This window comes from Rana temporaria, chromosome 3 (genome assembly GCF_905171775.1).
Source record: "Rana temporaria chromosome 3, aRanTem1.1, whole genome shotgun sequence".
NCBI classification, from domain to species: domain Eukaryota; kingdom Metazoa; phylum Chordata; class Amphibia; order Anura; family Ranidae; genus Rana; species Rana temporaria.
Genome location: NC_053491.1, coordinates 317,070,573 through 317,094,875, shown reverse-complemented (window position 1 = coordinate 317,094,875; position 24,303 = coordinate 317,070,573). Strand labels below are relative to the sequence as shown.

At 40.3% G+C, this 24,303-nt stretch overlaps 1 protein-coding gene across 46 annotated transcripts in view; it reads right to left on the bottom strand.

Moving 5' to 3' along the window:
* Positions 1 to 1,431: 1,431 nt before the first annotated feature.
* Positions 1,432 to 24,303, bottom strand: part of LOC120932487 (protocadherin gamma-C5-like) — a 721,441-nt gene continuing 698,569 nt past the window's right edge. For all 46 annotated transcript variants that reach the window (XM_040344923.1, XM_040344929.1, XM_040344928.1 and 43 more), the window contains 2 exons: positions 10,524 to 10,612; positions 1,432 to 4,065 (listed from right to left, as the gene is read on the bottom strand). In XM_040344923.1, coding sequence (XP_040200857.1) covers positions 3,851 to 4,065; positions 10,524 to 10,612 — 304 coding nt within the window. In that variant the 3' untranslated portion in view covers positions 1,432 to 3,850. The remainder of the gene's footprint in view (positions 4,066 to 10,523; positions 10,613 to 24,303) is intronic.

The following is a 24,303-nucleotide window of genomic DNA, read 5'->3' as shown; positions in this document are numbered from 1 at the left end:
GATAGAGATGGAGAGGGTAGCTGGTGGTGGCCCCATCCCCCATCCTCCCTTTATCCTCTGAATTCTCCCCCCCCCTTTTTTTTTTCTCTTTTTCTATCCCCTCCTTCTTCTCCTCCTACCTGATAGCATAATAGATGTGAAATGGCATAGTAGGACTAGTAACAAAAAGTGTTGACTGATATTTTCCCCCACACCCCTTTTGGATACCTCAAGCGACCTAACCAATGGTGCACCTAAATACCTTGTTCTTAAATATTAGACAGTTTGTGGTTATTCCCTACAAATAAACTGAAATGAAGGGTATAATACTGGGAATAGCTATTAACATGCCACAGGAACAGGATAACTCCCTAATCATATGGGTGAATGTGTTTCTGTATACCATGTTTTGTTCTGTATTTGTATGTATTGGTTTACTTGCAGCAATGTCTATGGAATCATTTACTGTACTGTGCGTGAAACCTTTAATAAAATATTTATGAAAAAAAAGCTGAATTAATTGATTGTCAGCTTCCCCAGCTCTCATATATGAAATAAGCATACTTCTTTTGGTCAAAGCTAAACAAGTGTAAGTATGCAATACCTGGAGTTCAGTTTTAACATTAAACAATATCCTTATTCAACACAAATATCACACATCCATTACTTATTGACCCTGTTTTTGCCTCCTTGTTACGTCTTCTGTGGGCTTCTGAACTTCTCCTTTTCCCACTCGCTTCCGTTTTCTTTTGGAATGATGTTAGTCATGTGTGCTACAAATCCCATAGTCCACAGTACATCCCAGGAGTGATCAAGAGAGGGTGGCTATGTTTCTATGTACAGTGGGACCATGGAGTACGAACGTAGCCATCCGCTAACAGGAAGTCAGATCAAAGCAGCAAAAAAATGGGATTTGAAGATTTGGGGGAGACTGAGAGCAATAGAAGGAACATATGTGAGGTAAGAATACATACTTAAATGTATTTATTTTTTTAACCAAAGTTTAGTGTCACTAAAGTTAATCTAAATAGTCATACAAAAAACTGTTCTACAAACACAAAGAATTTAAATGTACAAAGACTTTCAAGGTGTCATAAATCACACAACAAATTACAATAATTTAAAACGATTAGACAGAGGAAGGATAAATGTAACCCACAATACAAGGTTGAGTTATTTTGTCTTTATTTTGTCAGCTGGTCTTACCTATTTCTTATCTCTTCCATGATAAAATATGCATTTTTTTGGGCCATTCTGTAAATCACATGTTCAGGCACGCTCACATTGAGCCCACAGCCATACCAAACAAATCATTAAGAAATATGGGTCATCTCTAACAAGCTTAGCAAGGCAGCAATCTCTCCAAGGAAATAAGAAGACTTATCTGTGCTTTGTGTAATACGAAGCAAGCACTACAATCATCTACATAACAAAGGGTCCCAGACACTGGAATTTTGAAGAAAACATTTTATTCATTTTTTTTTTCTCCCGAAGAAAGAAAGCAATATAAAAACAGAGTATAAAACTTGCATGTAATACAGTGACATGGGTATATGGATACAGGGAGGGGAATAAGCCTATATATATTTATATAATATGTAGATATAGTAGTTTAGTATTAGACACATTTAAAAAGGACAGATGCAATTCAACTCATGTACATTGAGATCACAAACCACACGTAAAGATAGGAGAATATTAAAATACTGCTGTTCACAAGTTAGCTACTGGGATGAAATAAGCACTTCATTCTTACAACACAATAGTATCTCTACAATGACATATTCTTTTTTGTTTCAATAGAAAGAAAAGAAAAATAGCAAAAATGTAATCTATCGCTAAAAGACTCACGTTACTGCCTTAGTTATTAGTATTACAAGCAGTGAGGATGGTTACTATTATTACAAGAGACATGGAGGAGGATAATGAAAGTTTTCTTCCTTTTTTTTTTGCATTTTTTTTATTTTTTATCTAACCTGATACTGAAGTGAAGGAGCGAGAAATATAGCAAAGCAACATTACGCTGGCATAAAATGTAAGAATTTTGCCCAATTTAAAAAGCAAGTTACTACTGTATATTAATAAAAGCAACGTCAGTAGCCTCTAAAAGGCAATTTCTAAAGAAGCTTGGCCAAATTCATCGTATTATATCGCAAGTGACCCCGGTGTCCAAACTCTACCTCCCTCTGCAAACAATATTGATATAGAGGCTTATTTTCTAATAGGATAATGGTATTGATCATGTGCAATGTGCTGTTTTCCACATCAACCATTCTAATTTCATCTTTCTTAGTTTATAGTAGTCAGAAGAAGATTTCTGATAGGATGTTATAGGTTGCTTCACTTTGCACACTAGTCTCTATCTGATTAAATAAGCCTCCACATTTTAGCAGATAAATTAACGCTCAAAAGAACTTAAGAGTTCATTAGTTGCTTCATAACTTAAGCCAGTAGGGCATTTTGAAATGTGACTATGTTTTGTCATTTCTCACATACATTACTGGAACTGTAAGAACTATTTTGATATACATTTAATTATGAAAATGTAGGATAGTCTAGTTTGTGTCTTAGTCTCCTCCCCAAGTGAAAGTACTCAATATACTCAAACATTTTCCCTGCACTACACAGGCTTACTTTAACCATTCTATATAAAGAATGAATGACCCCCATGCTGGCTACATGCAACAAAGTTCCTACATCTGGTGGAAAACTGTAGACACCATGTGAAAATTAGACATGCATTTCTGTGTGCAGAAGTGTAAAGAACCCGGTTTAACACCCTGAAGGAGTGAGTCGGCATGAACAATTGTATCAGTGTTTACATCAAATAATGTGAAACTTTTAATCCACAGTTGGGGGAACTTACATATTTTTTCTGTCAGAAAATAAAACAAAACATCAACAAGTACAGTATTAAAAGAAGTACTGCACAAGACCATTGACACTCTTGCTAAGTAGTAGTTGTACAATCACTACATATATATTTGTTTTTACATATTTAAGCAAAATAAACTCAGTTAAAGTGTATCCATTACTTATACTCAGTGGAGGCAGCCACTTTGCAAGCTAACCTATTTTTTTTTTTATTTTTTTTTAGGACTACAGCTTACATTTTCCAAGTGGAGCACACACGTTTTAGTATAATGGTGCCTTCACTTCTTGTAGGCAATTACAACACAAATTATCCATAATTACCAATATTTCCAGACCCACTGACAAAATGAGCAGGGTAATACCTAGCAGGAAAGATTATGAGCTGGACAAAATTTGGCCCTGGATTTAGAATATTGGCAAGTATTATTTTCCATTTTTTATCATTTATTAGGGCTTGCCTTCATATATACCAAGCCCTTTAGGAGTATTTATTTTTAAAATTTGGTGACATATCACTACTTTTAGCACACTGACTAGTGCCACTAGTTAGTCAATGGAAAAATAATGGGAAACAGGTAAAAAACACTTAATTACCCGAATGCTTATAAATTATAAATATCGGCTGGGATTATATACAATGGAAGAAATTCCACAAGATGGAACTGTGGGAGCAAATCAAATTGAAGAAGTTTGTAAAAAGAGTGCATACGTTAGCTAGGTAATTAGCCTGCACTAGTACAAAATATTGACGGATATATCAGGGCACTTATTTCAGAGGTTTTAATATAATGTTCTCATCACAAAGGCTAGAAGCAGACAAATGTCCAGCTAAAGGACATTTTGTGTAGCCAGAAATAACGATGACACATTCTTGATACTGATTTTATGTATATGTTTTCCTAAGGTGACATTCAACTTCACCCTAATACTTTTTCTTTTTAAGATGGAAAAGCTCTCAAACAATGGTGCCCTGTTGATGTAAACTGCTCTAAAATGGTTACTTCTTGTCTTTCTTCCCCGACTTCTTCTTGTTTCCACCACCTTTTCCATCACGCTTCCCTGCAGCATTGGTCGGGGTTAGTGTACTTCCCGGAATGTAGACGTTTTGTCTGTAGTCGGGCACATGCTGCAGGGTGAACTGTGGTCCATATCGGGCACTGAGGCCCATGGTGCCTGTGCTTCCTCCAAGGCCTGATGTTCCTTCAGCAGCCTCTGTAAGGTAATATGTTAAAATGTTGTTAATGCTAATTAAGAACTACTGTATATCTGAACTCCAAATGACAAATATATAACTATAAATGTATTCGTATGCCCATCCTAGGAAAAATAGCTTTTTTACATTAAAGAACAATCCTACTTAAAAATAGTTTTAAGATGGAAAATACTAATAATTCCAGCCTGTAAAACAAAACAGAAATACATTCCTACTCTAAAGGCTTGCCATGTGCTCCTGGTATGATCTCTTTTCCTCTAAGTTTGTATTGGCAGCAATGGCAGGACTGTCTGAGTTTTAAAGGTTTCGTTTCTAAAAATGTGTTTTCCGGCCATATTATTATTATTTTTGGTTTTTAAAGACATCAGAAACTCTGTTTGGATCTAAAATCATTGCAATTTTCCCCACTTGTTATGTTTTTTTGTCTGCTTGAATGTGACAGATTTCTTGACCTCACTTGATTTATTCTGTTTACACGAATCATGGGCTAAAAATGTAAGTTGATCACGAAGGAAGCATTGGAAAGGAAGATCTACATTAAAGCAAATTTTCCTGAAATGAATATGGCGTCAGCATTGGTGTTGTTATAAAGACCCTTTTGATTTACTGACCCTGAATAAGTATTCATATTACGAAACTCAGAGTAGACTGAGAAATCCTAATCATACTTGTCCTAGGCTAATGACACAAAGTATTGAGTTTAGCAACTAAACTAGAAGTTAACATGGCAGCCTTGGCATTTTTACCAGGTTTCCTTTACGATACAGCAGAAATAATCGTTGTTTAGTCATTAATTAAATCTGGTTATTACTTTAATATCTCAAACCCAACTATTTTCAGTGCATTCTCATTGTTAAATATTAAAGGGGTTGTAAAGGTTCATTTCTTATTTTGTAAATAGGTTCCTTTAAGCCAGTGCATTGTTGGTTCACTTACTTTTTCCTTCGATTTCCCTTCTAAATCCTTTTTTTCTCACTTCCTGTTTCTCCTCAGTAAACTTGCCCCCATCACCCGGGCCGTTCTGGCTGGGGTTTAGTAAGTGTGCTCGCCCCCTCCCTTGGGACTACATCCCTGAACACAGCATCTCCCTGCAGGAATGTAGGGAGGGGGCAAGCACGCTGACTAACCCCCAGCCAGAACGGCTTGGATGATGGGGGCAAGCTTACTGAGGAGGAACAGGAAGTGAAAAATTCAGACAAAGAAAAAAAAACATTTAGAATGGAAATCGAAGGAAAAGGTAAGTGAACCAACAATGCACTAGCTTAAAGGAACGTATTTAGAAAATAAAAAAAACTAACTTTAAAACCCCTTTAAGGTACAAGAGCTTTTATAGTTACTGTGGCTCCAAATAAGCAGAAAAAATGTACTGTATGAGATCATCTAGTGATCGATATGCACATAAACTATGACAAACAATATTCATAGAAATATCTATAGAACTCTTGTTATTTATTTTTTCTCAGTCTGACTTTATTTTATAGCTTTAGCTATAATTTAAATGTACAAGCTAATACATTATGGCACAGAAATCGCACTGTATTTATACCTATACTGTATATAATAAGAATCTTGCAATGAAGGCTGTTACTCTTCCCCACATGATAAAGGAGGGGATTACTAAGGGTAGAACTAATCACAGCTAGTAAAGTAAAGCTTTTTTCTTTTCTTTTCAAGCAGCTTATTTAAAGCAGATATATTTTATCTCTAAGCAGCTAAGGCATAAATGTATTACGTTGCCTAACCCTTGGCTATATAGTGTGGAGCATGGTGAGTGAATTGCAAGAGTACTCACACAGAATTGCAAAAATCAGCTGATATATACATACATACATACATACATACATACATACAGGGTATATATATATATATATATATATATATATATATATATATATATATATATATATATATATATATATATATATATATATATATATATCCCTCTTCCTATTCATGTCAGCCTGAGGCACTGGTTAACATACAAAAGATAGTCATAACTATTCATATTTACTTTATGTGAATCATTAAGCTACAATACTCAGCCTGGAAAAAGTATTAATACATGCCAAAAAATAAACATTTAAACTTGCCAAAGAAACTAATTTCAATGTGTTTTTTTTACTCTTATGACATGTTGCATTTTTGTTCTGTCAATGGAAAAATTCACCTTACTCTTATGACGCGTACACACGATCAGTCCATCCAATGAGAACGAACCGATGGACCGTTTTCATCGGTTAACCGATTGCATACTAACCATCGGTTTTTACCTATCGGTTATCAGTCCATCGGTTAAATTTTAAAGCAAGTTCTCTTTTTTTTGACCGAAGGAAAACTGACCGATGGGGCCCACACACACGATCGGTTTGGACCGATGAAACGGTCCTTCAGTCTGTTTTCATCGGTTTTGACCGACCGTGTGTACGCAGCCTAAGAGCCAGATAACAGATGGCAGAACTTCTGCTATGATATTTATGCAATGCAAGCAGTAATGTGACTTTTAGTTTATAAGTCTGAAATACCATGGCCCTACACTTGACTGGATCATTTATTTTTTGTTCAACCACAAAACATTACTGTAGCCATATCAGTAAAATTAATAAACTATTTACAAACTCATTTGCAAAGCAACTCATCAATAGGATGATTGTTATGAACACTGCAAAGTTAGATACATTCTTCTACAGGGTGGGCCATTTATATGGATACACCAAAAACAAAAGTTGGATTCAAAATGGCCGACTTCAAAATAGCCGCCATGGTCACCACCCATCTTGAAAAGTTTCCCCCCTTACATATACTAATGTGCCACAAACAGGAAGTTAATATCATCAACCATTCCCATTTTATTAAGGTGTATCCATATAAATGGCCCACCCGGGTGGATCCATATAAATGGCCCACCCTGTATATTTAGTAATATGCATAGAGTACCTCACAAAAGTGAGTACACCCCTCACGTTTTTGTAAATATTTTATTATATCTTTTCATGTGACAATACTAAAGAAATGACACTTTGCTACAATGTAAAGTAGTGAGTGTACAGCTTATATAACTGTAAATTTGCTCTCCCCTCAAAATAACTCAACACCCAGCCATTAATGTCTAAACTGCTGGCAACAAAAGTGAGTACATCCCTAAGTGAAAATGTCCAAATTGGACCCAATTAGTCATCCCCCCATTGTCATGTGGGTCACTGGAAGTTCAACATGGCACCTCATGGCAAAGAACTCTCTGAGAATTTGAAAACAACATTTTTTGCTCTACATGAAGATGGCCTAGGCTATAAGAAGATTGCCAAGACCCTGAAACTAAGCTGCAGATTGGTGGCCACGACCATACAGTGGTCTAACAGGACAGGTTCCACTCAGAACAGGCCTTGCCATGGTCAACCAAAGAAGTTGAGTGCACATGCTCAGTGTCATATCCAGAGGTTATCTTTGGGAAATAGAGGTATGAGTGCTGACAGCATTGCTGCATAGGTTGGGTGGGGGGGTCAGCCTGTCATTTTGAGGGGAAAGCAAATTGACACTGTTATACATGCTGTACACTCACTAGTTTACATTGTAGCAAAGTATAATTTTTAAAGTGTTGTCACATGAAAATATATAATAAAATATTTACAAAAATGTGAGGGGTGTACTCACTTTTGTGAGATACAATACATTGCCCGCTTTAGTCAACATAATTTGACCACTATAAGTAGTTAATAGCCCCCTTTTTGCCACCAACCAGGTTCACATCTGATCCATGATATGATATTAAATAATAAAGTGAATACAATACCTGGGGCAAAAAAGAGATTTAGTATGTCACTCAGACCCTTTTAATAATTAATTCCAATTGTGTATAATCAATGAACACCTCGTCAAGACTCAAGTCTGCTAATCTCAAAGCAGACATTCAACAGAAAAACAGCTGTAATTGTGAGTATCTTGTGGGCTGCAGGGAGTTCGTATTGCCTCCTTGGTCTCATTTATCCCTGTTTAAAAAATGTAGCAATATTCATTGAAGTGCATATTCTGCACTTGGTTCTCAATTATTAGGTAGATAATTATGTTGTCAATTCATAAAGATTACTACGGCATTGGGCAAAGCAATATTTACTCACAAATGTGGGCTTGTGCATTTGATATGCCTGGGATTATTTTTAATCCTAGTTCATGCCCACACATTAAATCTCCAGTCTGAGCCATGGCATGTTGGTACACAGTAAAACATCACAAACAAGCAAAAAAAAAAAACACTTAACAATGTCCCAAATAGATCTGCAGGGGTCACAGCTAAACCAAATGCTTTGGCTGACTATTCTAAAGACTGTCATATTATGGACTTGAATATTATTCACACGGAGGGCAATTTAGCACTCCACTTTTAGGCACCCCTCTACTGTAGTAAGTAAAAGATCTAATATAGAAACAACTATTTGTGTTGGTCAAATCTCAAACACTGTACATTATATTTTAGATGTATGCATTGCTGGGTATCAAAGTATATTGGCAGTATTATTAAAATAAATAAGTTAAATTAAATTAATAAATTAAAATAAATGAGTGCAGCGCTAAAACAATAAATGATGCTCAAATAAATTTCACAATGAGCTGAATAAAGTTTGTATAAAAAAGAGTTTCCCAAAGAGTGTCTACTCATGATTCATGTAGTCATGCGGATGACAACGTGCAGCGTCTTCACCACTGGTATCATTAGCAGCTCACCTCATAATATGGACCCCTTATTTAACAGATGGGTCAAATGCACCTTCCCATAAAGGGTCAATATACTGGAAATCCTCATCGGAATAATTGATTTCCACCAAAGGCAGCACTGGCATGCGTCAAATAAAAATAGTTTGTTTTCAGGCGTACCTGAGGACTTACATAGCCGATGATGAGATGAAAGTCCTGACTCTCTCAGTCCCTGTGCTTCTGCTGGAGTGATTTGGCTTGCCTTGCACACTGCCACTTCCTTCAGCAAGACATTTGTTCACTTTTCCAAAAATTTCCAACATGCCTGATCACTCAAATTCAATGACTGCACAAAAATCAGCCATTCATGCGGCCTACTAATGGTGCAAAATTATAATAAAAATTCTAAGTAACGATTTTCGAAAGAAAATTCTTTTGGGATTCAACCCATTTATGACAGGCTTTAGGCCAGGGGTGGCCAACCAGTGGCCCGCAGAGCCCTCTGATGTGGCCCGCGACTTCCCGCTCTGGAATGGCAGGTTGGCAAGTCCAGATCACAGGTTGCCGAACCGTCATACCACAGCATCAGTGTTGTGAATGAAGCTGGAGGTAGAGGAAGAAAAAGGCTGCGGAGTAGAGCCCCATAAGCCGATGCTTCCTGTACAGCGCCGGCTTTTGCCACAGGTGGAGTCTATTGCAAAATTCAGCTAACCTGCAGGATAGACATCGGTGCAGTACGCTGCACCCGCGATGAGGGTAAACTGCAGAACATCAGTGTGAAAGCAGTCTTGGGCCCTTTTCACACGATCGGCCCTACCCAATCGGACCCTATGTAAAATGTAAACAGACTTTTGTCCGTTTAAGCCCGCCTACCTCGAATCCGATCCTCTAAAAAAAAGAAAAGAAGAGAATTTGTCCCCTTCCATCTGGGCGGATCAGATCGGAGGGTCTATAGAATATCCATGACCTGTCATATGCCTGCTCCGATCATTGTGGCCTGTGACTGGTTACCAAGTTGCTTAAGTGGCCCTCACTCTTCAAAAGGTTGGGCAGCCCTGCTTTAGGCCCCTATCTTACCGGGTGGACTCCGCTTTACTCAGCGGGCATCTATCTGCTGATCCCCCACTGATCAGAGCAAAGAGGGCAGATGACAGCGCAATGTCCTTTCAGTTTATGCAAAGCGGTTGTGGACTGAGCCCACTCTGCTCTATTGGCAGTCGGTGTAAATGGACTGCGGTGCAGTGTAAATGAACGATCTGCCTAGACAGAGCAGGACGGATCCTGTTCCGATTATTTAGCAGTCTAAATTGGATGTAGGCAGGTGTAAAGTCCGTTTACATCAGCTGCTCTATAATGGTGAATGGAGGGTCCGATTGGGTCCCCCTGAAAAACTGACAGACGGACCCGATAAGACCAATCTTGCGAAAGGTCCTTAGGCCTCATTTACACTTGTGTTTGGGGGTATGGTAAAAACATGCGCCCAAACTTGTTCCCCCCTACAATTTTTTTTAGGTGAGTGGGTGGGGTCATGGGTGGGGTTAGGTAGACTGTGCCCCATGATTTCTAACAGTGGCCCTGCATGTAATATCTTTCAAATTCTTGCACCAGACATTTTTTATCTATATTTTAACAACTATGGGCTACACCTCCACTTTCCTTTATCTATTTTAAATTATCAATGATGGTTTGCTTGGATCTGACAAATAGCAAGCCTATATAAATTATTAAATATAACATGCTGTTCTCCCATATGCTTTTATAGAACACTGACCGTTGGCGGATGCCAGAATCATCGCCTGAAGTCTCTCGGTTTCAAACTGGTTGTTTGGCCATACTCCAGCTTCCTCTGTGGGTTGAGCTCTAAAGAAATCATAATGACAAAGCACAATTACCATTAAACAACAAAAGCAATTGTAAGAAATCACAGAAATACTAACATAGATCATCAGCGGTAAGACTGTAATTTACAGGACTACACAACAATGATGAAGCTGTTCTTATAATTACTGAACTATGTTTTAGAAAACAAAACATGATGATGGGCAATTCTGTATACAAAATAGCGTTTGCCCACAGGACAATTATATGTATTCAACTTATTGGTACACATCTTCACGTCACCTACAGTTTCTGTTTAACAAAGGAAGGTTATCATTATAATAACTCCTCCCTCACACTATTTTAGATGCATATTTTATCTTAATTATTTTAGGTTTAGGTTATTATACATATGTACTTTAAGTTAAACCTTGTTTTTTGTCCCATTGATAGAAATGGCCAGCTCAAGTTTTATGCATAGCTAAACTTTTCTTGTAATTTGAACAGGGACACATGTTTAGTAGATTGGGCAAGGGTTAAAATGTCTGACCATGTTGTTTTTGCTGCCTGTGACTTCCTGTCCTTGTAGCTACGGCTTTCCACATTCCTTGTATATGTGTGATAGGAACGGGAAGTTAAAACTGAACTTTAGTCTTACTTTTAACCACTTGACCACATGAGCAGGCCATTATTTTGTGATACAGCACTGTGTTACTTTAACAGACAATTGTGCGGCACAGTACCCAAATAAAATGTATTTCCTTTTTTACCTTTCTTTAGGTGGTATTTGATCACCTCTGCATTTTTATTTTATTTTTTTGCGCTAAAACTTAAAAAAGACAGACGATTTAAAAATATATATTTTTTTCTTTCTGCTATAAAACATATCCAATAAAAAAAAAAATCAAAAAAAAAAAATCAAATTTCTTCATACATTTAGGTTAAAATGTGTTCTGCTGCATATTTTTGGTAACAAAAAATACTAATAAGCGTATGTTGATTGGTTTGCGCAAAAGTTATAGCATCTACAAACTATGGGATATTTTTATTTATTTATGTGTTTTTTTAGTAGTAATGACGGTGATGTGCAACTTTCAGCGGGATTGCAATATATTGCAGCAGGCACACTGACACTTTTTGGAAACCAATGACACTAATACAGTGATCAGTGCTAAACATATGCACTGTCACTGTACTAATGACACTGGGCGTGAAAAGGTTAACATCAGGAGAGATCAAAGGGTTAACTGTGTGCCTAACTAGTGTTCACAGTATGTGAACTGTGTGAGGTGCTTTTACTAGAGGAAGTAAAAGGGACACAAACTCCATCCCTTCCCCCCTGTCAAAAAGGTGATCTGCCTTGTTTACATAGGCAGTTTGCAGTTCTGTGTCTCTACCTGACAATTGGCTGGTGCCAGCGGACATCAGGTCTCTGGTATCCACCAATCGGCTTCCTCTGCATATAATCACAGCAGAAGAGAGCTGCCGGTGGCACGCATTCGTGTCCCCTACCCGAAAGTGCAAGGTCTTGCAAGGTCTTGTATATACAGTATACGTGACCAGCTGCACAGCTGCCGCCCAGTAGCAGTAAAACAGCTATAGGGTGGTAAGCAAGTAGTTAATCTTGCACAGTTGTACATGCTCCTCACCTATATGGATATTGCTTAAGAACCCCATAGATAATTGTTTTTTGTTCAACCAGCAGGTTAAATGAAAAAAACTGACCTGATTCCCTTATCCACACATTCGAGATGTTATTCAGTTCTGATAGCGGGGAAACTTCCAAGCCATCAGATAACACTGATCAGCACCGCTGGCTATAGCTGGTGGTGCTGATTGAGCAGCATTCATCCAACAGGCAGATTGTACAGAATTATGCTGGCCATACATGGATCGAAGTTTGTCTGGCCCCTGCTGAACTGGCTATTTTCTGTTCCATGTATGGCTGGCTTTACTCACAGTGTACATTAGGAGCTGCAGCATGTCAGATAGAGCCTGCTTATTTTCTGCATGCTATACCATTGTTATCCTAGCTAATATTTGTTTTAAAAAAAAAAATTTGCGTCCACATAAAACCGTTATCTACAATACACTAGTCCATACACACTGTGCGGAGGAAAACAATATGCTCCATATTGACCACATACATTCACAGATACTATCACTGCATGACTAAATTTACCTTCACAGTCATTCAGTATCTAACTGCCTTTCACATCTACACTATATTACCAAAAGTATTGGGTCGCCTGCCTTTACATGAACTTTAATGGCATCCCAGTCTTAGTCCGTAGGGTTCAATATTGAGTTGGTCCACCCTTTGCAGCTATAACAGCTTCACCTCTTCTGGGAAGGCTGTCCACAAGGTTTAGGAGTGTGTCTGTGGGAATGTTTGACCATTCTTCCAGAAGCATATTTGTGAGGTCAGGCAATGATGTGAACAAGGCCTGGCTCGCAGTCTCTAATTCATCCCAAAGTGACTGTGCAGGCCAGTCAAGTTCCTCCACCCCATACACGCTCATCCATGTCTTTATGGACCTTACTTTGTGCACTGGTCCAAATGATTTGGTGGAGGGGAGATTATTATGTGGGGTTGTTTTTCTGGGGCTGGGCTTGGCCCCTTAGTTACAGTGAAGTAAACTCTTGAGGTGTCAGCATACCAAGACATTTTGGACAATTTTATGCTCCCAGCTTTGTGGGAGAAGTTTGGGGATGGCCCCTTCCTGTTCCAACATGACTGCGGACCAGTGCATAAACAAGGGCCATACAGATTTAGATGAGCAAATCTGGGGTGGAAAAACTTGACTGGCCTGCACCTCAAACCAATAGAACACCTTTGGGATGAATTAGAGCAGAGACTGCAAGCCAGGCCTTCTCGTCCACATCAGTACCTGACCTCACAAATGTGCTTCTAAAAAAATGGTGAAACATTCCCATAGACACACTCCAAAACTTTGTGGACAGCCTTCCCAGAAGAGTTGAAGCTGTTATAGCTGCAAAGGGTGGACCAACCTAATGTTAAATCCTATGGACTAAGACTGGGATGCCATTGAAGTTAATTTGTGTGTAAAGGCAGGCGCCCCCATACTTTTGGTAATATAGTGTATGTCATTCAGATACTCAGTTTCAGTGTTTTAACTTGAATTTTTTTTTTGTAAAAAAAGAGACTAATCTGTTAACCCCAAAGCACTGAAATCTTTTAGTGGTTGTCCTAAAGGGTAGTTATTTTGAAAACAGGTTCATGCGGTCCCTTAGCTTTGGTAATTGTGTGTATAGACTTTAATTGGTGACCATTTGAGCTGAGTTCCTTTCACTGCTGAATGAATGGAGGTCATCTGGCACTGCATGTACGGGTGACTGAAACCCTCAGGCAGATTTGACAATTGTGTATGGTGAATGGTGAACAAACCCTCAGTTGAAGGCAATAAAATATGACCTATTACCCATTTCTTAGCATTCTCAGCTTCTTGTTCATAGCTTTACAGATCTAATCAAGGTCAAAGGAAAGTAGTGGGATGTAGCGGGATGTCAAGTATGTGGATTGAGAAAGGCTGCAGAGGTATTCCTTGATCTACACACAGGTGTTTAGGTAAACTCTTCAAACACTGGGGTACAATGAGTGCTCAGGAAAGGCAATGAGCCTCTTTTACCACTTATATCTTTATAGTGTATTTAAATTTTTGCAGCCACATTGGGAATACTGTACAAGAACTGTGAAGCCAGCTCCCATGATTTCTCTCTGTGAATGTTTCAGGGTCAGTATTTTTTGGGAGATTTTTTTTTATACATTTTTTATTAATATCAGTGTCAGTTAGTGTCAGTGGGCCGGTTTCAAAGAGATTTGCGCATTTATTACGGAGGCGCAGGGCAACGATTTTGCCCTGCGTCCCTGAATTTTTTTTGTGCTGCCCTCGATTCACGGAGCATAAGCTCCGTAAATTGCGCGGGCGCGCCGGCAAAATGCCCGGCGCAAGAGCACGCAATTTAAATGATCCCGTAGGGGGCGGGAATCATTTAAATTAGACGCGTTCCCGTGCCAAGCGTAGAGCGCATGCTCCGTCGGGAAAGTTTCCTGACGTGCATTGTGGCAAATGACGTCGCAAGGACGTCATTTGCTTCAAAGTGAACGTGAATGGCGTCCAGCACAATTCACGATTCACTTACGCAAACTACGTAAAATTCAAATTTCGCGATGCGGGAACGACGGGTATACGTAACATGGGCTGCCCCTGCTGATAGCAGGGGCAGCCTTGCGCGAAAACCGCCATACGTAAACGACGTAAATTGCATACGCAGGGCTCACGCAACGTTGTGAATCGGTGTTAGTATGCAATTTGCATACTATACACTGAGCACAACGGGAACGCCACCTAGCGGCCATCGCTAGAATGCAGCCTAAGATATGCGGGCATAAGAGCCTTATGCCGCGCAGATCTTAGGCTGCAGTCGGCGCAACAAGGTTCCTGAATCAGGAGCACTCGTTACGCCGGGGCAAGTAAGCAATTGCGCTGTGTAACCTATGGTTACACAGGCGCAATTGCTTCTTGAATCCACCCCAGTGTGTTTTAGGTAGGATAAAAATAAAAGCAAAATGTTCAGTATTGTTTTTGGACTGTAACACGGGAACAAACAACAACTAACATATACATACAGTATGTGGTATTTTTTTACAATTATTTCCTTTAACCACAATACTGGGCACTTTCACCCCCTTCCTTTCCAGACCAATTTTCAGCTTTCAGCGCTCTCGTACTTTCAATGACAATTGCGCGGTTATGCTACACTGTACCCAAATAAACTTTTTATCATTTTGTTCACACAAATAGAGTTTTCTTTTGGTGGCATTTTTTTACGACTCAGTTTTTTATTTTTTGCAAGATAAGCGAAAAAAAGAGCGAAAATTTGTAAGAAAAATATATTTTCTTCTTTCTATTTTAAAAGAAATCCAATAAAATCGAATTTTGTCATAAATTTAAGCCAAAATGTGTGATCACAGACAGATGTACGCAGATGATCATGTACAGATGTGTGTAGGTGATCACGGACAGATATGTGCAGATGATCATTGGGACATGTGAATTTACTGTTACATATGTGGGGGACAGGTGTTTTTTTCCATTTTTTTTCCTGTGTGTATCACAATGTAGCGTTGAATAGGGGAATGAAGCTTTTACTAAAGTTAAAAGCATGTGATCACTTTACCATTTTACTATGTTACATAAAACTCACACTAATGTAAAATCATTTTAAAAGAGAAGTATGGGTTTACAAAAAAAAATGTTATACTCACCTACATGGATGCAGCATCGATCTGATGCTGCATTTGTTCCACGCTGACTCTGCAGAGACAACTGAGCGATCGAACACTGCCAATCTCTCAGTTCTCTGCTCTGAGCAGAGAGCCGTGACTGTCAGTCAGGATCTTTTCCCAGCCTGAATTGGCTGAGCGATATCATCTGACAGTGGGCTTTAGCCCACTGTCAGCTAAAAATAGGTCACAGAAGTGCAGAACAAACTGCACTCCTGTCATTCATAAAAGTATTGGCAAATAAGCTTTGGCCATACTTTTTCTTTAATTAACAAATTTAGTTTAGCTTATATTTTGGCGTATCTTTTTTTATTATTATTCATAATAAAAAGCAAGGAAATATATGTTTCAAAACATATATTATAATTATAATGCATGAGGGTAGACTACAAATGTAAAAAAGTATAATATAAGCGAAATACAAGAGAACGGAGTCGCGCTAATAATAATAAGCAATGTGATGTGCCTAATATTCAAACGAGCAAACCATCAATAAATTAATAATGCTAAATAAAGTGATAAGTGAATAACACAGTTGTGATTGGTCACATTCAATAAAGAGAAAAGTCCAGTCATAAACATATGGTGACAATTAGTGATAGGCTAGCCCCAGTGAGATATTGATCCACAAACGGTCCAGAAAACAGTGATGACAGAAGAACCTCCACCACGATCAAACACTGAGGCCTCGTACACACGACCGAGTTTCTCGGCAAAAAACAGCAAGAAACTTGCTGTTTTTTTTTTTGCAGAGGAAACTGGTCGTGTGTACATTTTTCGACGAGGAAACTGTCGAGCATCTCGACGAGCCAAAAAGAGAGCATGTTCTCTTTTTCCTCAACGGGAATGGAGAAAATTGGCACGTCGAGTTCCTCGACAGCCTAACAAGGAACTCGACGAGCAAAACGATGTGTTTCGCCCATCGAGTTTCTCGGTCGTGTGTACGAGGCTTTACCCTTACCAGAAGGATTGATCTCGAAGAGATCACAATCAGCATAAAACACATGGATTCCTTTGGATTAATCGCCAAACTCAAGCCGATCTTCACCAGTAGGTAATTCCTCAAGCAATGCCACAATGGAAGGTATATGCAGAGAGAGAAGAGGACTTGCATAGCATAAAAACTTTGGATATTTATTGTAGTATAAAAAGATGTACACTTACATCAGCGAAGATAACAAGGAGCATAAAAATATCTCCTTCCATGTGTTTTATGCTGATTGTGATCTCTTTGAGATCAATCCTTCTGTTAAGGGTCAGTGTTTGATCGTGGTGGAGGTTCTTCTGTCATCACTATTTTCTGGACCGTTTGTGGATCAATATCTTACTGGGGCTATCACTGATTGTCACCATTTGTTTATGACTGGACTTTTCTCTTTATTGAATGTGACCAATCACAACTGTGTTATTCACTTATCACTTTATTTAGCATTATTAATTTATTGATGGTTTGCTCGTTTGAATATCAGGCACATCACATTGCTTATTATTATTAGCACGACTCCGTTCTCTTGTATTTTGCCATTTTTGTTGTATAACAATTTTGAGTCGCAGCTTAGAAATTTATTTTTGTTTTATAGTATGCGCAACATTTTTTTCACGTATAATATAAGCGAGACATCACCGAACTGAAAAATAACAAAACTCAAAAACCAAATGGATCTAGGGAGAAAAAGCCTTGGGGACAGAAGTTGTTAACCACTTCCCTACCCGCCCAGTGTCAAATGATGTCCGCAGGAGGGATCTCCCATCCTAGGCGGGCGTGTCATATGACGTCCTGGGCTTTCTGGCGGCCTAGGGGGCCTGGAAATTGCCAGTAATAGAGCCAGGGATGTGGATCTGTGTGTGTAAACACACAGATCTACGTCCTGTCAGGTGAGAGGTGACCGATTGTGTGTTCCCAGTACAGAGGGACACCATTCTGTCTCCTCCCCTTGTAAATCCCCTCCTCCTACAGTTAGAATCACTCCCTAGGTAACACATTTAACCCATTGATTGCCCCCTAGTGTTAACCCCTTCCCTACCAGTCACATTTATACAGTAATCAGTTCATATTTATAGCACTGATTACTGTATAAATGTGAATGGTCACAAAATAGTGTCAAAAGTGTCCGATATGTCCGCCGCAACGTCACAGTCACAATAAAAATCGCAGATCGCTGCAATTACTATTTAAAAAAAATGCCATAAATCTATCCCCTATTTTGTAGGCGCTATAACTTTCGCACAAACCAATCAATATACACTTATTGCTATTTTTTTACCAAAAATATGTAGAAGAATATATATTCGCCTAAACTAAGGAAACATTTAACAAAATTTAAAATGGGATATTTATTATAGCAAAAAGTAAACAATATTGTGTTGTTTTCAAACTTATCACTCTTCTTTTGTTTATAGGGCAAAGAATAAGAACCACAGAGGTGATCAAATACCACCAATAGAAAGCTTATTTGGGTACAGCTTTGCATGACCGCGCAATTGTCATTCAAAGTGTGACAGCACTGAAAACTAAAAATTGGCCTGGGCAGGAAGGGGGTGAAAATGCCCTCTATTGAAGTGGTTAAATGAAAAAAAATCGATCATTTTTCGGCATGAAAAAAACGTTGTTTTAAATAAATGTCATTTAAAATGTTTTTTTCATGCCGAAAAATGATTGTGTGTACGCGGCATTACATTCAAATACATTTAACTTGCTAAGTTGTGAAATTAATGTGGAAATACTATTATTGCAGAACTAAAAGCTGAAACTTTTCACAAATATTTTTCTAAGCTTAAGCTGTTTAGACTAGAGGAAGCTGTGATCCATTTTGCTCCAGTGAGGAAGTTGTAGGAAACTCAATTCTTAAAATTTTGAAGAATTCTTGCCATGAGGGTGGTTTATTAGAAGCCTCCCTCACTGTGCACAGGAAAAACGTAAGGAGGCTTGTTGTGTGATCAAAGTCTTCTCACAAAGATGTGGGTCATTGGGTCCAAGGGGAATACTTAGACATTTAAAAAAACACGGGAGGTGGAGATTCTGTACATTGTAAATGTTCAGTGATGGTAGCATTTTCTGGCTGCAAAGAGGATTTTCACTCTCATTAAAAAAGAATAAAACCGGGGCGCATGCGCGGCGCTGATCGGGATGGACGCTTGAGACTGTAGCTCCGCTCCACTCGGGACCCAGATCACCGCTGGAGGGCTAATATAGATCGGCTTTTTGCTCCATTTTAACACCCCTCTAGCCGCAACTCAGTAGTGCATGCCGCCGAAGAAAAAAAAGTCCCAGGGCCCGGCTCAGCACACCTTGACACACTATCTCCTCCGTGCCCGGGAGCAGGACAGCATGTCACAAGATGGCGCCGACGTGGATCCAGGCCTGCTAGGCACGCCGCAGCGGACCTCACCAGTACCAGTCTAGTTTATCCAAGGCTGACCTAGATGCTAGTCTAGAGTCCATGTATGAAAAACTAGCCACGTAGTTCCAGACTGAACTCCATAAAACCTCCCACACGCTTTCCCAGGAGATCGCGGCCCTCGGCTCCAGGACCGACCTCCTCGAAACTAAACATGACGAGCTGGCACTAGCTTATGGGGATCTTAGTAGGGAATATGATTCCCTGTCCTCAGCATTTATTCAGATGCAGTCCCAAATTGAGGACCTTGACAATCGAAACAGACGCCATAACCTACGCCTAAGTGGGGTCCCTGAAACAGAACTGGAACTTATTCCCACGGTCATCAAACTATTTAAATCTCTGCTGCCAAACTGTGACTCTGCTGCATTCACTTGCGATCGCATCCACAGAGCTCTCAGGCCAAAACCACCCCCGGACAAGCCCCCGAGGGATATAGTCCTTTGTATGAAGGACTTTCTCATTAAGGAAGAGATCCTACGAGCAGCTCGCATGAAACAACGTATTGTGTTGGATGATAATGTGATTCAGATCTATCCGGACATTTCACCTGCTACCCTTGATAGACGCAGAGGCCTGAAGGAAGTCACAACGATCCTTCAGTCTGCCAGGATTCGTTACAAGTGGGGATTTCCCTTCAAGCTCACAATCCCCCACAATGGCACGACATACTCTGCAACATCTTTGCTGGAAGGACAGGAGATCCTCGTGAAGCTGGGCCTCTTGGATGCTGCCATGATTCGCAGTCCCCCCTCCACACCTAGACCTGCTCCAATCTGGCAAACACCTCCACCTCGCAGGGATAGAAGGAGGATCAGATACGACCCTGGTGACAGAAATCTTAACTAGCCGAATACAGACGCCCCACACTGGGCTTCTCTAAATCTCTTCTATGGCAACTACTACATTTGTGATGGAACTTTTCTTATATTTTTTTTTCATTTAATTGGCTCTGTTTCCATCATTCCAAAGGCTCCCCCTCTGGTATTCGTCCCCCGGAGCCGCGTCATGCCCTCCCCACCCAGCTAAATTTGTGACCTTTCGCCCCTTTGAACAGGTGATTGAGCCGCTCCCCCTCACTTGTTTGGACCTGCTGGGTTCGAGACCTAGTTGTCTCGTTTTGTTTTGGTTCTCTTATTATCAGGTTGTGTTCTTATCTACCTGATCCAATGCATATGTTCTGCATTCTATTTTTCTGTGATTTCTTTTGTTTTATGTTTTTACTGTGTTGTTTTTTAGACATGGCTTACTTTTTTTCAGGTCAATGGCTTCCTATAGATACTATTGGTGTCCTTTTTAAACTTGGATTGTGTGATTTACAAATGTATACTCTAATAGATGTTCCCTGCCTCTCCTTCACTGTGGTTGGGCTCGGGAGCGTGGTGGCGCCCCTGTCAGATGGTGATTTGGGATGGGGGCTAGGTGTGTCTTTTATCTTAGGCCCAAAATCCCTGCATATAGAGCATCCTTGCCTTTCACATGTCAGTTACATGTGTGTCACATAATGTGAAGGGCTTTAACTCCCCTGTGAAGCGCCGTAAGGCCTTTGACATGTACAAATCCTTAGGAGCCAAAATTCTCCTTATTCAGGAGACTCATTTTGCCCAATCCTCCCATCCTAGATTCTTCCACAGACAATTCCCGCAGGCCTTTTACTCGCTTCACACCTCTAAGTCTAGGGGCGCTGCCATTCTCTTACACTCTTCTTTTCCTATGGAGGTTAGGCAGGTTGTTAGAGATCCGGAGAGTAGATATGTTATAATCAAAGGGCTTGTGAATAACAAAGAATTGACTATCGCGTGTGTCTACGCCCCTAATGATGCCCCTGTTTCTTTCTTCAGCTCCTTTTTTGCCATCCTGACCCAGCACCAGTCCCCGCACATGATAGTAGGAGGGGATTTCAACATGGTTGCCAATGCTAACCTGGACAGGTGTACCACCGCGATCAATGCTAAGGCTTTTCCCAAGACCTTGGTAAGAAGCCTTCTTGATCACCAATTGGTAGACGCATGGAGAGCGCATAATGTAGGGGTTAGGGAGTTTACTTTTTATTCTCATCCCCACAATAGCTCTGCTAGGTTGGATTATGTCTATGCCTCACCGGTTCTCTTGGCCAACTCCTCATCCTCCTCGATTCACCCCTGCGTTTGGTCAGACCATCAAGCGGTATCTTTTACCATGAAATTTATTGGCTTAGCCCCTGCCCCATACTCTTGGCGGCTTAACGAAGCACTCCTGTCAGACGCTGTAGTTGAGTCGGATGTGAAGAGGGCCATAGTAGAATACTTTGCGCAGAATGCCATTCCGGACACTCCATTTACCACAGTCTGGGCAGCCCACAAGGCTGTGATCCGGGGGAAACTCATAGGAATTGCCTCAGCACGTAACAAACAGAATAGACACAAAATCCTATCACTTTCGGCTGAATTAGATCTTCTTTATAAGAAGGCTGATTCGTTGCACTTAGACTCTACCAGACAGGTTATAGAACAGAAACGCCTAGAACTAGATGTTTTGCTCTCAGATAAAGTGGAGAAAGCTTTGAGATGGTCTAGGGCGCGATTCCTGCTTCATAGCAACACGGCCTCGTCCATGTTTGCGAGAAAATTGAATCAGCAGACGCGCCCTCCACATGTCTATAAGCTAGATGTCGGGCCAGGTTGGACCTCTTCTCACCCGTAAGAAGTGCTTCAGCACTTCACGCAGTTTTATTCTTCTCTATTGGCAGCAAGGCCCTCGGAGCCCTCAGTCCAAGATGACCCCTGGTTCAGTTCCATCCCTATCCCCTCCCTTTCTTCTGCACAGCGTGATAAACTGAATGTGCCAGTCACAACAGAAGAGGTCCTTGGGGTTATTAAGTCTCTAAAGTCGGGTTCCGCCCCTGGTCCTGACGGTTTTTCGTCAATATACTATAAAAAATTTGCGGAACCACTATCCCCCAGGTTAGTCCATTTATTCAACTTAGTTCTGCAAGGTGGTAGCTTCCCAGAAGAAATGTTGCTTGCCAACATGTCCCTGATCCCTAAACCAAATAAAAACCATGCTCTCCCCCAAAACTATAGGCCTATATCGGTTATTAATAACGACCTAAATTTTTTTTCTAGAATCATGGCCGATAGGCTAGCAGGAGTGATCTCGTCCCTTATCTCGCCTTTTCAGTCAGGTTTTATCCCCCATAGGCTTATCACGGATAATATACGCCTAGCAACGAACATTATCCAGGATGCCAACCTATTTTCCCGTAAACTTTTTCTGTTAGGTCTGGACATCCATAAGGCCTTTGATAGCGTCTCCTGGAGCTATCTATCCACACTTTTGCCCCGCATGGGTTTCCAGGGTGAGTTTTTTCATGCTTTTCAGGCACTATACCAAAATCCTAAAACGCGCATTCGAATCCCAGGGTGCAGCTCAGAGTTTTTTAGCTTGGGTAGGGGTACACGGCAAGGTTGTCCCCTTTCCCCCCTTATTTTTGCGCTGGCCCTTGAACCCCTTGCTATTGCCATTCTAAATAACCCAGACATACGAGGGTATACCAAAGGAACCTCCATGTATAAATTCTGCATGTATGCAGACGACGTCTTAATGTTTGTCACCAACCCCCTACTTACCTTACCCCCTTTGATGTCCACTTTGTCGGATTTTGCGAGGATCTCCGGTCTCTCAGTCAGTGTCGCAAAATCGGTGGCCTTACCGGTTGGCTTCTCCCCCGAGGAGATAGGTCATTTAAAGCGTAGTTTTGCGTTTTCCTGGGTGATAGACACTCTTTCATATTTGGGCATCGAACTGGCCGGAGATTACCGCAAACTCTTTCACGCAAATTACCCCAAGATGTTTGCTAAACTAAAGGCTCTGTTAAAGCTCTGGTCCCCTTTACACATCTCTTTTCTTGGCAGGATCACAGCCCTGAAGATGACAATCTTGCCCAAGCTCCTTTACCTGTTCCGCTCCCTTCCGGTTAGGCTCTCTAAATCCCTTCTATTAGATTTCCAGTCCCACTTGAATAAATTTATATGGCAAGGCAGGCCCCCAAGATTCTCCAGGGAAGTTCTATATCGTCCAATGGCTCGGGGAGGTCTGGGGGTCCCTCAGGTTTGGCTCTACTATCTATCTAGCAGGTTCACTCAGCAGGCTCAGTGGAATATAGCTAACTCTAGAGTCCCTTGGGTCAGATTTGAGGAAGAGTCAATTTCCCCCTATTTCCTCCCAGGCCTGCTGTGGTCCTCTAATAGATCATGGCCAGGGTTGCTGTCGAAGAATACCATTGTGGATGAGAGTTTGAGACTTTGGTTGGATTATAAAGATAAACTTAAGCTGAGCTCGGATGGACCTCAGGGGGCTTCATTCTTTGGAGACCCTAGATTTCCCTCGGCTTTTGACCACCCTGAGGTGTTTGAGATTTGGAGAGAGTGTGGCCTGACTCAGCTGAAAAACTTTCTGGTGGGATCCGCCTTTGTCTCTTTCTCTCAGTTACAGTCGCTCTACCCCTTGCCCACTAGGGAATTCTACCATTTCCTACAGATAAGACATTTTTTCCAGCAGCATTACCCCCTTCAAAATTCGAGCATGAGCTCCCTTTTTGAGGATATTTGTTACTCATCTCCCAGACAAAAGGGCCTTATAGCGATGTTCTATGTCTTGCCCTTTTATTTTCTTTAATTGACTTTTTTGTTTTTCTTTACTATTATATGTGTATTTTCATATTCATTTTTACTTCGGCTTTAGCCACATATGTTGTATAGGTTTGATATATGATGCTCTTAAATGCTAATCTCCTCCCAGGGACCTGCGATGGACCATGAATAGGTTTCTTTATCTGTCATTATGGATGTGTTTTTCTTATCCTGTATGTATGATTTTTACTACACAAACCTATTGCTGTATTAGCTTTATCTGTGCCTTTCGGTGTTTCACCGGTTCATATTTCAATAAAAACTTTTTGAAAACAAAAAAAAGAATAAAACCCTTGAAATGGCCACCAATGCTGACCTTGCTTGTGGTCCCTGCTGATGGTGAACTAAGAGAAGGTG